This window comes from Helicoverpa zea, chromosome 23 (assembly GCF_022581195.2).
Source record: "Helicoverpa zea isolate HzStark_Cry1AcR chromosome 23, ilHelZeax1.1, whole genome shotgun sequence".
Classification (NCBI taxonomy): Eukaryota; Metazoa; Arthropoda; class Insecta; order Lepidoptera; family Noctuidae; genus Helicoverpa; species Helicoverpa zea.
Window position 1 is genome coordinate 1,190,841 of NC_061474.1, and position 13,594 is coordinate 1,204,434.

The 13,594-nt window shown below is 36.2% G+C and overlaps 3 protein-coding genes across 3 annotated transcripts in view; all 3 read left to right on the forward strand.

Annotated features, from left to right (window-relative positions):
* LOC124642083 (alpha-2Db adrenergic receptor) overlaps positions 1-13,594 on the forward strand; it is a 453,255-nt gene that overhangs the window by 295,874 nt on the left and 143,787 nt on the right. The gene's annotated exons all lie outside the window — the stretch shown is intronic.
* LOC124642085 lies at positions 8,875-10,033 on the forward strand. The gene has a single exon (XM_047180391.1). It carries the CDS (start codon positions 8,901-8,903, stop codon positions 9,834-9,836), a length of 936 nt encoding a protein of 311 aa, XP_047036347.1. The 5' UTR covers positions 8,875-8,900; the 3' UTR covers positions 9,837-10,033.
* On the forward strand, positions 10,079-13,161 carry LOC124642082. Its single transcript, XM_047180385.1, has one exon. The coding sequence runs from the start codon at positions 10,137-10,139 to the stop codon at positions 12,957-12,959; it is 2,823 nt and encodes a 940-aa protein (XP_047036341.1). The 5' UTR covers positions 10,079-10,136; the 3' UTR covers positions 12,960-13,161.

A 13,594-nucleotide genomic window follows, 5' to 3' on the forward strand; every position in this document is an offset into this window, starting at 1 on the left:
TATAGGTTATATATATGTATCAGTCGATAATAATGAAAGAATAAGTAAAATAGCACTCTGTCTCACCTGAGTATCGATCTAAAAACCACTCAAAAGCCAAGTAAAATAAACAAATAGTATACAAACATAGCAAGAAAGTGGTATTTGTCTGACAGGTGTTCACCTAGATACGGAAATCGATTTGTTTGTATTGCCTTCGAATATATTGCTTAGATCAAGATGTCTGTATGTTAGCGATCAAATGGATATGAATCCAATATGCTTCAAGATATCCTTTGACCTTGCTATGATTAGTCTTAAAGTTTTAGTCGGCCGATAGTTCGTTGTATGAAGGTGAATTTTATTATAATACACACTAATTATAACCTACATTGATTGCATTCACAATTTCTTTAAAAAACGGTGTGTGGATGTTCTAAGATGACTCAAATAAACACCTCAGTCATCATTCAAATTCCCACTCAAATCAACAAACAAATAAAAATGCAGACCACAGATAAACGAATAACTTCATACCTTTATCCGGTCCGTTCCGGTTATAACCGGTTCGGCCATAACTCAAGCTTTACTGTTTACATTGTGGACAAAAAGATATTAAACATTTTACGATGCACTCTTTAATCTATGACGGTTGTCCCTGTGACCCGAATATTGATTCTTAAGTATGGAAATACTTTCAACAGAGAGAGAGAAAAGATGAGAAAGTATTGGTGTCCCTTTCGTTTTAGTAATAAAAAGGTTTTATTTAATGTTCGTGTTTTATGAGGGTTCGTAGTGATTTGAATGGTGTCAATATGGAGTTTCACGCTGTATTTGCCACAGGGTGTTTTCAAAAAGATTTAAAATACTTTTTGTACTGTACGAGTAGATAACAGATTTCAAGTTGGTTTTAGTAGGTAAGATTTCTTTTTTTTGTGTTATATAAATATGCAGCTTTCAACTACTGAACATCGTCGTAGTCACTGTATGTAACTGTCAGTCAAACTTCGTAATAGTCTATCTTTGACACCCACTGTAAGGTAGATGCCCACACAAAGTTACAGCCTTTATAAAATAACGTAGGTTTAGTGTTCGCTGGGTCTCGATCTATTAGTTTCCTAGTTGTATGCAATACAAAAAAGCCTTTTCGTCAGCGACTTTAATCGCGTGTGCAACAGGGGAGCATTTGAAAGTCGTTTGTTGCTGTTATTCAATTCACAGTGGCAAGTATTGCACAAATAGATTTAGCTGATATCACTTAGAGACCGTCTCTCGTGGCTTTCCTTTGCAAGTAGATACAATCGACTTGTTTGTTTTTATGTTTGATATGGTATTAAAAATGTTAAAATAATTGGTTAGTAAGTGGTATTTTTAAGTTACAATTGAGTTCCACTAATATTATAAACGAGGGTATGTACGTTTAATCGCGTGTGCAACAGGGGAGCATTTGAAGTCGTTTGTTGCTGTTATTCAATTCACAGCGGCGAGCATTGCACAATTAGATTTAGCTGATGTCATTTAGACGGTCTCTCGTGGCTATTCCGGGAATCTGGAAAAGGACTCATGTGTAGACATTTTTTTTACTTAGATAGTAAAAAAAATGTAACATAAAACAACTATGTTAAAATAACTATCTAAGTTATTTTATTTCAGTGTCTTATCTATACCATTTATCAATATTATATAGCTGAAAATTTTGTTTGTGTGATTGAACGTGCTAATCTTAGAAACTACTGGTTCGATTAAAAAAATATTAAACCGTTAGATAGCCCAGTTATCGAGGAAGGCGACTGGGTTTTTATCCGGGTTTGTGGAGAAGTTCCCACTCGATGTGGGTGAAACCGCTGGTATGATCTAGTTTAGCATTCTAAAAATATATTTACAACCACCTAAATTTCCCAAAAAATCATCTATGTATACAGCTGCACCGCTAATTATTTTACCAACCCTAAAACAAGAACCGAACCCCAAATGATCAACAAGTTCAGCACAACTACACTAACGGGTAAAAAAAACGACCCACTCCCACTCCAAAGAATTAGGAGCCCTACATTTTTTCAGTGGAAAAGTATTTTTTTTCAACTCACAATAATGTTGTTCCCGTAAATTAGTTTTCTGAAAGCACTTGGGACCTTTTGTGATGGATAACCATTTTGTTGCGTTTTATTTTCAGCTGGTTTTTCTGTTCCCTTTTTTCTGCCGGCAACGAACTGATGGGTATATTTTTTTGTGAGTAATGGGTGACATGGGGTTTCGTATTTTTGCTTTTCATGCACTGTTTTGGTGATGTCGATTAGTTTAGTAGTGTGATGATGTTTTCGATATGTAATGTGGGCATATGGTTGTGTGGTTGTGTCAACCCGGTTGTATCCAATTTGACACTATAGTTTCAATATCCTGTATCTAAAGTCTGAATTGTAAAAAAAAATCTGTGATAGATAGCTCATTTATCGAGGTTGCAGGTTACTTCGGTTTAAGTACCTACTATATTTCAGCACATCTTTTTCTTCCCCTACAATTCCTCTTTACATAATTTATATCCAAGTCTAGCATGCCAATAATGTGGCAGGCGAGGAGCTAGGCTGTATAGATTCAGATAAAATTTTGCATGGAGATAGTTGAACCTGGAAACGATTAAATATAATCCGAGCGTGGTAAGTAGTTCCACAGAAAATATCTTTACTCTACTTATCTCCTTTTCTCATAAATTCCAAAATATTTGCTTCCCCACTTGCATTTCTGCCTACCCTATATAATTAATGCAAGTCTAGCCAAGCAACCTAGTGTAAAGGTCTAAGCGCAAATACTTAATCACTAATTACCTAGCCGTCATAAATGTAATTAATTTTAGCGGTATCTTCGTCAGCGGTGTGAGGTATAAGCTGATAGCGGGGGTGAGCTAATTAAGTTGTTTTGAAGTTTATTAGACATTGAGGTATCACCTTTTGAGGAAGAAGAGGGGAGTTATAAGTTTGACGTGTAGTTCTGTTTATCTGTGGCATCGTGGCTCCCAAACATATACAGTATTGTGTGTCATGTTTGGAAAATACCAATACACATGTGTGTTTGATTTAGTCTATAAAAGTTCGAGTTATTCGGGAATCGAACAGTGATGTACTGACTACGACGCTATCAGTCGTCCTCCTTAACAAGACTCCCCCCATCTCCCCCCCCCCCCCCAACACAGCTCCCTAATAAACCTTTATTATTATTTTTTTTTTAACGACGTCAAAAATCATCAAATGACCCCTCCCGCTGTGGGTTAGCAGCGGTGAGGGAGTTTCAGACTCTTACTGACTAAAAACCGTCGTGTTCCGTCGTAGGCCTTTTATGTGCCAGGGCCGCGGTAACTCTTTCGAACAACTCGCAGCTCCCTAATAAACCTAACCCTAATATACTGCCTACCCACTACATCTTAACCCTTACACCGCTGCAGAGGCTCTACGCAAAAACGGGAGCCCCGCTCATCCCGATATTAACGTTGGCACATGAGGAATGGTGCCCGGAGAGACTCGACAAATAAATATGCAATGTTGGCTTTGAGTATTAATCATTGTAAGAGCGTATTGCAGTTCGTTGTGGCACAATGAAGGTTGTGTTTTGAAAATGTGTGCTAGTCTTTCGCTAGTGGTTTCTCTCACTTCTTGAAGTAACCATAGCTTGCAACGGGATAGGAAAGATCTTATATGTTATTCTGATTTATAAGCTATACTACGTAGGTACCTACCAAGTTTCATCAAATTTCGTTCAGACGATTGTGCACTCAGTCACAGACTCAGTCTTTATAAAATAATGTGATAGCTTTTTTGTTCCAGATTCAATTATATACAAATATCGCATAATAGAATAAGGAATTGACATTAATTAGGTACCTAACCAAAAAAACACCATCATATATCTAAGCTTTTTTGATAAAAGCTATTAAAAACCGTATTTGTTTTCGCCACCCGAAGATGTTAGTCGGCGGCGGGGACAGTCTCCCCAGTTGATGCGACGTGAAGATGTTGAAGCGCCGGTTACGCCGCACCCCGCGCACCCTGCCTGTGCGCTGAAGAACGAAGATAGGTCGCGATCTCTTGAACGCCAACGGGACGGAATAAATAATACACCGCTTGCTTGTAGAACTAGCAGCCGGACGCGACGTGTTGTTTCGGCGGAGACTCGTAGCGAAGTGACTGTGTGGGCGTCGCGGCCCGCCTTTTATTTCGCGAGCCGCGAGCTCACACCGAAACAGACACGGTCGCCCGGTTTGCGTGGGTAGTTTTATTGATTCACCAATAGATTCTTAGTATTTGTGTACATGTGTATATATATATTTCTACTTATAATCTAATTAGTCTTACAATAAAGTATATACATTTGCTAATTAGAACTAATAATTTCCCTTAATAAGAATCTAACTGGTGTATGTCTGAGTCTCTAGGTCGGATAACCGTTTTCTAGGTTTAGGTCATAGGAATCCTAACGGTGATCCTAACCCTTGGTCTTGGAGACTCAGCACACGGCTGTGATCCGTATGTACCCACCACCCTTCGACCCTTCCATGGTCGCGAGGTAATGCCCTGGCTCTCAGGCGCTGACATTCCTCGGCGTTTTACCCTTGGGTGGTGGTACTGCCTGGATCCCCTAACCCTACCCATCACTCCTCGTGGTGATGAGCAGGTCGCCTATCCCTGAAACTAAGTCATCATCATACCACGGCAGCAGCAGGGCTAGGCCCAACATAGCATGCTGCCAGTGACTTAGCCCCAGGTACCCTATTCACACAAATAAAACCACCCCGCAACATAATTATTTATTTATAAAACTTATAACTAACATAATAAACAAAAAATAAAAACAAAAGTTACGTAATTAAACACGAAAACGTAAACAAACATTACACATAATGAGATCAACATTTCTTATCATTACACATCTTATCATAACTTTATATACAACATATTCATTAGTAAACAATATCTTTGGACTTTAATCAATTTTAATTAACATTTAAATATTTACATAAACACGATATTATTCACGATAAAATTACAATTACAAGCGAAATAACGAGTAGCTATCGGTACGCGCCTAAGTGTGGACGGCTCTGCCTGCCACTACTTGAGACCCCCGTGTCCGAGGGTCTATGTTTTGCTCGCCGCGCGTAATCCGTCGCCGACAGTATTGGTATGAAACATGCTTAAAAACAACCTATCTATTTACAAAATTATTTTCTCACTGTCGTATTGTAAAAAATACCATATAAACACGCTGTCTAATACATACCCAAAACTTCCTCACCTTCTAATTTCCACGGCGTCGGTCGCCATTTAGAATATCTGTGATAAAGTAAAATTATATTCTCTATTTCGTCTGTATAATTACGTTAGGATTGTGAACGCTGTTCATTACCTTTGTGCTAGGAGAAAATAACAAAATTATATTTAAAATAAGGGTGGTATTACTACTAACTGTACTAATATAATATAAAGGATTTTTTTTTTGTTTGTTTGTTTTTTTCCCTGAATGATACTAAACTAATTTAGAAATATTAGGACGCTACATTTACATTTACAGTGGCATATTCTATATTTTTGGTCCGGGTATGGAAAAAAATCCCCCGGGGCGCGGATAAAATAGAGGGGAAAACCTGTAAAATATGCTGATTGATCTAACTTTACTTAAAGAAATAAATACGATAATACTTGCTGATATATAATTGTCATTAATATCGCTTAGATTTAATCAAATGTCCGTATTTTTCAAGTTCTTAAACGGTTTTATTTAGCTTACCCCGTTTGTTTTATTTATTCATTCTTGGGTCAAATTTAGTAATTCAAATTTCACCCTCTTCCTGTCAACCGATTAATCTGAAATTTTGTATACACCTTTAATTCCGATGACAATACAATATAGTAATATCAATAACATTGTAAATCCAATATGGCCGCCGGCACAAAATGGCGGATAACGTAGATTTTATCAATCCCATCAATATGGGTATCAAATGAAAGGGCTCAACAAGCAGAATACAATATACTATAAAAAATTGAAATCCAAGATGGCGGCCGCTACAAAATGGCGGATAACGTAGGTTTTATCAATCCCATCAATATGGGTATCAAATGAAAGTTCTCAACCAGTAGAATACAATGTACTATATAAAATTAAAATCCAAGATGGCGGCCTCTACAAAATGGCGGATAACTTAGGTTTTATAAATCCCATCAACATGGGTATCAAATGAAAGGACTCAACAAGTAGAATACAATTTACTATAAAAAATGAAATCCAAGATGGCGGCCGCTACAAAATGGCGGATAACGTAGGTTTTATCAATCCCATCAATATGGGTATCAAATGAAAGTTCTCAACCAGTAGAATACAATGTACTATATAAAATTAAAATCCAAGATGGCGGCCTCTACAAAATGGCGGATAACTTAAGTTTTATAAATCCCATCAACATGGGTATCAAATGAAAGGTCTCAACAAGTAGAATACAATTTACTATGCAAAATTGAAATCTAAGATGGCGGATAACGTAGGTTTTATCAATCCCATCAATATGGGTATCAAATGAAAGGGCTCAACAAACAGAATACAATATACTATAAAAAATTAAATCCAAGATGGCGGCCGCTATAAAATGGCGGATAACGTAGGTTTTATCAATCCCATCAACATGGGTATCAAATGAAAGGTCTCAACAAGTAGAATACAATTTACTATGCAAAATTGAAATCTAAGATGGCCGCCGCTACCAAATGGCTGATAACAATTTTTTATCAATCCCACCAATACGGGTATCAAATAAAAGGGCTTCACAAGTAGAAAACTGTCAGTAACTCCAGCGGGGCCCAACAGGGCCAAGGCCTGCCTGGGCTGCGAGATTGTTCGAAAGAGTTACCGCGGCCCTGGTACATAAAAGGCCTACGACGGAACAAAACGGTTTCTAGTCAAGAGTCTGACACTCCCTCACCGCTGCTGACCCACAGCAGGAGAGGTCATGTGATGATTTTTGGGGTTGTTAAAAAAAAAAGTATCTGGAAGGGCTATGTATTGAGGAATTAGATTGTAATAAATTGTCAGGTAAGAGACCGTGTAATAATGATACACTAAATGAATTAGATAGAATGAGGAATATTCGGTACGCATTTTCATTAAATACTAAAAACTAGAAAATAAAAAATCGGTAAAAAAACTTTTAAGTTAAACGGTTTTATCTTATGTGCACTGAAAACTAGAAAATAAAAAAATAGTTACTTACCTGTCAACCTACGTAGGTGGTCCCGGTCATATTAAACTAAAATAAAAACGTGGGGCCCCTGTGAAATCCTACCTATGGCAAAGCATATCTTTATACTTTGGTAGATCATGAGCTCGGCGTTCGCCGGTGAAGCTGCTACGGCTGATTATTGATTGTCAAAATCTCCAGTTACGATTATAGTAAGTCGATGCAATCCACACCTATTATACCTCTAGAAGAAAGTACTACAGCAATAGTTAATGGGCCCCACGTTTTTATTTTAGTTTAATATGACCGGGACCACCTACGTAGGTTGACAGGTAAGTAACTATTTTTTTATTTTCTAGTTTTCAGTGCACATAAGATAAAACCGTTTAACTTAAAAGTTTTTTTACCGATTTTTTTTTGATGAAGTCGTTAAATGATTAAAATATAACATTGGACTAAGATATATAATTCTAAGTGTAATACCACCCTAAGGTACTATTGAATTTAAAATGAGGTTTGTATAATTATAACTGGGTGATACATGTGTAAATTGGGGTAGGTTAGGTCTAAAAGGTTAATTGGGGATGAAAATGAATAGACGTTTTAATTTTTTTATGGACTGTTAAACATAAAATTCTTTTGAATGTAGTTTTTGTGGCTTATCCTTTGTTATTTTGAGCATCATATATTTTATTATTTCATGAGTAATTTCTCAGAACAAAATAAAGTAAGTAAGACGCATTCCTAGCTTTTGTTATTTAATATGATAATTTTTAATTAATTTGTGACTAAATAAATACAGAGTATTATGAATATGTATATGCTTACATTTTATACTTTTTAGAAATATTTTTCAGTTTTGCTGTAAATATTTCTTTCGTATTATTTTAAATAAGACTTTACCTTTATAATTGTTGCATTAGTGCATAATGCATTAGTTTTTATAGCACATTACGTTAGGAATACCTATAGATTAACAACAAAATATATTTTGAATTCTAACTTCTTACATTTCACATGCAACATCCAAGACTAATGAAGTGGTCCACTGAAAGGCTGAAACATTCAGCACACAAAATATAGTAAACTGACACTTTTCAACTCGCTCGTTTCAATAAGCAGCTCTTTATTGAAAAACTAGATGTTTCGGGTTCGTTTCACCCGCGGTTGGTTTAACTCTCGAACTATGTACTACTTACTCATCATCATCCTCCGAGCCTTTTTCCCAACCATGTTGGGGTCGGCTTCCAATCTAACCGGATTCAGCTGAGTACCAGTGCTTTTCAAGAAGCGACTGCCTATCTGACCTCCTCAACCCAGTTGCCCGGGCAACCCGGTACCCCTTGGTTAGACTGACGTCAGACTTACTGGCTTCTGACTACCCGTAACGACTGCCAAGGATGTTCAATGACAGCCGGGACCTACAGTTTAACGTGCCATCCGAAGCAGTCATTGGTGTCTAAGATATACTTAGAAAGTACATACAAACTTAGAAAAGTTGCATTGGTACTTGCCTGTCCTGGGATCCCGCGCCCTCATACTTGAGAGGTTGGACCTTTACCCACTAGGCCACCGTGACTTCCACTATGTATATACTACTTACTACGTATATACTACTTACGTTGCCGCTCCGCTCGTATCGCGCTCGCGAAGCGAATAAACAAATAAATATTAAGTTCGTACGTTATTGAATAAAATAATAATGGAGTGTCTTAAGTGTAGAAAAGTACTTTCTAAGAAAGGATCTCATTTCATATGTCAAGGACAGTGCCAGGGTACCTATCATAGAAGCTGCGTGAAAGGCTTGGCGGCCGATTTGAAAGCGGGTAAAAACCGAATATATTGCAATAACTGTGAAGAAGATGAGTCGGATAGTGAGGACCAGGAGGAAGACGGCCGAGAGCCAGACAAAATCCTAAAGGATATACAAAAAAATGTACGTGCAATTCCTGGACTCATTAAACAGCTGGAGTCCATAAAACATAGTATGTCATTACTCTCCGATAAGTACGATACCCTACTATCTGAACATGAAAAATCGAAAGATAAAATACATAAACTAGAGAAGACAGTAGAACACATCAACAACAAGTGTACATACCTGGAAAAATGCAACGTCGCGTTAGAACAGCGTGTGCACGATTTTGAGCAAAATACACGCAAACATAACATCGAAATTGTAGGTATAGAACAGATGCCGGATGAAAACGTAAAGGAAATAGTCAACAAGATCGGAAAGATAATTGATGTCAGCAGCGATGATATAGATTGGGTGAGGAGAAACCAGCCAAGAAAACAAGGAGTAAAAGCTGCTTCAATTATCGTCGGATTTAAGACCTCGGGAACCGAATCCCGTGACGCCTGGCTGACTCAACGTCGAAAACTCTCGGACATCACAAGTGACAAAATAACCGATGGAACCAACAATAGTAAAATATATATAAACGAAGATCTGACGAAGGCTACTAGAACACTGCTATGGAAAGCAAAGAAAGAACTGCACAACAATTACAAGTATATATGGATTTCTAAAGGTAAAATTTTAGTCAAGAAAAATGAAGATGAAAATTCGATCTGGGTGAGATGTGATAACGACATCAACGATCTGCTCAAAACGAAATCAAAGGTACATGTCTAATGTCCTTATTCTTAACAGGTACCTATATTCATAATATTCACGTAGTAAGTGTTTAAAACTGTATCAAAATTCACTATCCTAGACAATATTGATATAATTAGTGATAATACAATTACAACATCCGAAGTAGAAAATTTAAAAACGTGGATATCATCTGTTAAATATAAAAATGACCTTTGTATTTTACACTTAAATATTAGATCGTTAAAAAAGAATTTTCACGAACTAACTGTTACTTTACATGATAATTTAAAATATATCGACATAATAATAGTTACCGAACCAAACATTAATTATTCTATGATAAACTTCTATAAAATTAAAGGATTTAATATCCATAGTGTTACAAGAACGGGGCGAACCGGAGGTGGCGTACTAGTTTATTCGCGCGAAACTTTGAAGGCACGATTAAATGATACGGAATGTATACAAAATATGAAATCGGCAGAGTGTGTTTCCATTGCACTCGACAGCGAGAGTGATCCGATTTATTTGCTATGTATTTACCGACCACCAAAAATTAACAAACAAGATAAAACTAGACAATTTCTCGAAGAATTACGTAAAGTATTAGAAAATTTACCAATAAAGAATAATTTAATTATATGTGGAGATATAAATATAAACTTATTAAAAAGTCAAGACTGCCGGGTAATGGAATATGAAACTTTATTAGCCGAATTTGGTTTAATTAAATGCATAAATAAAATAACACGTAAAGAAATTATGAAAGGAAATGTAGTCGAATCATGCCTAGACCATATATATATTAGAGCACCTTCAGCACAAATTAATTCCGCGGTAATACGTCAAAAAATATCGGATCACTTTCTCGTGTCTGCCGCAGTGCAGTGGAACCGCGCCACACAAAATAGTGTGCGAGCTGGCAACAGCGCATCGCGCGGACGCGGGCCATCAGCTGACGATCGGAGCGGGAGAAATATGCCTACCGCGAGTTGTCGCCGTGTTCTTGATAATCGGCTGGTTCGGGAACGATTATTGAGTACTGACTTTAAAGCATTGCTGTCTATCGAATGTCCAATTGAATTGTATAACTCGCTTACGCAGCTATTTATTGAGATCTACAATGATTGCTATAAAACTGTAAACGTTAGTATAAGCTCTAGAAATAAAAGTTGGGTCACGGATTATTTAAAAGATTTAATAAAGGAGAGAGATAGACTGTTCAAGGTTTGGTGCAATGATCCAAAGAATATGATAAAAAGATTAGAATATACAAAATATAGAAACAAATGTTATAAAACTATTACTAAATGTAGCAATGAATATGATAAGCAAAGTATTATTAACTGTAATAAAAATATTAAAAAGATATGGGATAGAATAAATATATTATTAGGAAACAGCAAGCAATCTCTAGATACTGTGATATTATCTAATATGCAAGCGCAGGGAAGTACGAAAGATATAGCGGATGGGTTTGCAACTACTTTTGATGAGGAAATCCAACAAATTAAACATATATGTAACGACAAATGGTTAAGTAGACACAGTTACGTACAAAAACCTGACATAAATATGAGGTGGCAACCAGTTACTCACAAATACGTTGCGAAAATTATCAAAAACATGGACGCCAACAAATCACCTGGAAGTGACCTTATACGTATGTCAGATTTAAAAATAGTAGCTAACGAGATAAGTCCTGTTGTAGCGAAGTTAATTAACTTATCCGTAGAAAAACATAAATTTCCCAAAAAATTGAAAGAAGCAATAATACGCCCTATATATAAAAAAGGCAACCGCAAGTTATATTCCAATTATAGACCGATAGCAATTTTATCCAGTATTGACAAAATTATAGAAAAATGTATAATAAATCAACTTGGTACATACTTACGCACACATAACATAATAAATAAATCACAACACGGTTTCCAAAAAGCAAAAAGTACTAATACATTACTGTCTAATTTTACCAACGAAATTAACAACTATTTAAATGATAAAAAGTTCGTAGTCGCAATATTTTTTGATTACAAAAAAGCCTTTGACACCTTAGAAACAAACACTTTAATAACATCTTTAGAAGAGTGTGGTGTGGAGAAGCCTCTGAAGGAATGGTTCAGAGACTACCTCACATCACGCTCTTACCGAGTCAAGATAGGCGACACGTTGAGCGATGAGAAAATGGTCCGATGCGGGGTACCGCAGGGCTCAGGAAGTGGTCCCGTATGCTATTTAATGCATGTTAATAGTCTGTGCAATGTGCTACAGCACTGCTCGGCGCATATGTTCGCGGACGACCTCTGCGCCATGCGGGCCGGTACGGACCTCGCTGAAACGTGTCGTCTGGTGCAGCAAGACGTGGACGCCGTAGTTAAATGGTCCCATGATAACGGCATAGTATTAAATACGGATAAAACACAATACATCATTATTCATTCACCTTACTTACCACTAAAGGATAATCCTCTACCACTATACACTCATACATTTGGTTGCATTCATGGTGGCCTTGTCAATTGTGGCTGCAAACCTATCCAGAGAGTAAGTTGTGTAACTTACTTAGGAGTTAAAGTCGACGAGCATTTCTCATGGAAAGAACATATAGATTTCTTGTGCAATAAACTTAAAACTGTACTAAGTAAATTTTATCACCTAAGTTATCGAGTTCCTACTAGTACCCTAAAAATATTATATTCATGTATGGTGGAATCAATAATTGATTACGCTCTTGATTGCTATGGACTTACATTCAAATCTCACATAGAAAAATTAGAAAATATACAAATTAGGTTCTTAAAACTATTAGTGGATAAAAAAACTAAAAATAAACATAAAACAGACTATTATAAACTATACAAAATTTGCAAAGTATTACCGGTCAGCATAAAACATAAGTACTTACTCGCAACTAATAGCCATGGTAATCGGGAGCGTAATTCATTGTTGACTAATGTTAGTAATAGCTATAACACCCGAACGATGTCGTCTGGTAAATATGTAGTACCCAGAGTTAATAATGTTTATGGGGACCGAACGCTAGAAAAGCGTGTCCCATACGTACTCAATAGCTTACCAGACGACATCAGAAACGAAAATAGGAAAAATAAATTTAAGATAAAACTAAAAAAACACCTACTCAGTACACTGCCTTAACTTTTTATTGTATTACTATCCTACTAACTACTTCTACTAACTAACTACCGACTACTTTTCTTACTTATGCTATATCTATACTCCGATTATATCTATATCTAATCTTTGATTTTCATACTTACGTACTTAATATTAACCTCCTAATACTACTTATATAGCTTAACATATATAATACTAATATTACATATATAATTACATATATAATACTAATATATATATAATATAATACTAATATATTAATTTTATAATTATTGTAAACTTAACTTAATAGAACCTATAATAGTAAGTCAATAGTTTAGAAATCTGATCCAACAGATAAACTGTGTATACAGTTTTGTTGGACATTTTATATTTTTTATAATGTAAAATGTACCTTCTAAGCAATAAATAACTAATAACTAACTAACTACTATACCTGGATAAAATATAGCCTATGATACAGACAACTAGTTATATTTATTTACATGTCGGAAGCGCCATCAGGATGGCTGGCACTATCGTCCGACATCAGTTAGGGTAATCAAGCAAAGAGATAAATTTGGATCTCCAACACTAGGCAATAACACTAGTACGCTAGACGTGAGTACGTGACGTAGGGTAGTAACGCCACGAACACTCAATGAAGACTGAACTAA

Excerpts from the sequence above, each read along its gene's own strand:
- LOC124642085 (XM_047180391.1), top strand. The coding sequence starts at position 8,901 with ATGGAGTGTCTTAAGTGTAGAAAAGTACTTTCTAAGAAAGGATCTCAT.
- LOC124642082 (XM_047180385.1), top strand. The coding sequence starts at position 10,137 with ATGATAAACTTCTATAAAATTAAAGGATTTAATATCCATAGTGTTACA.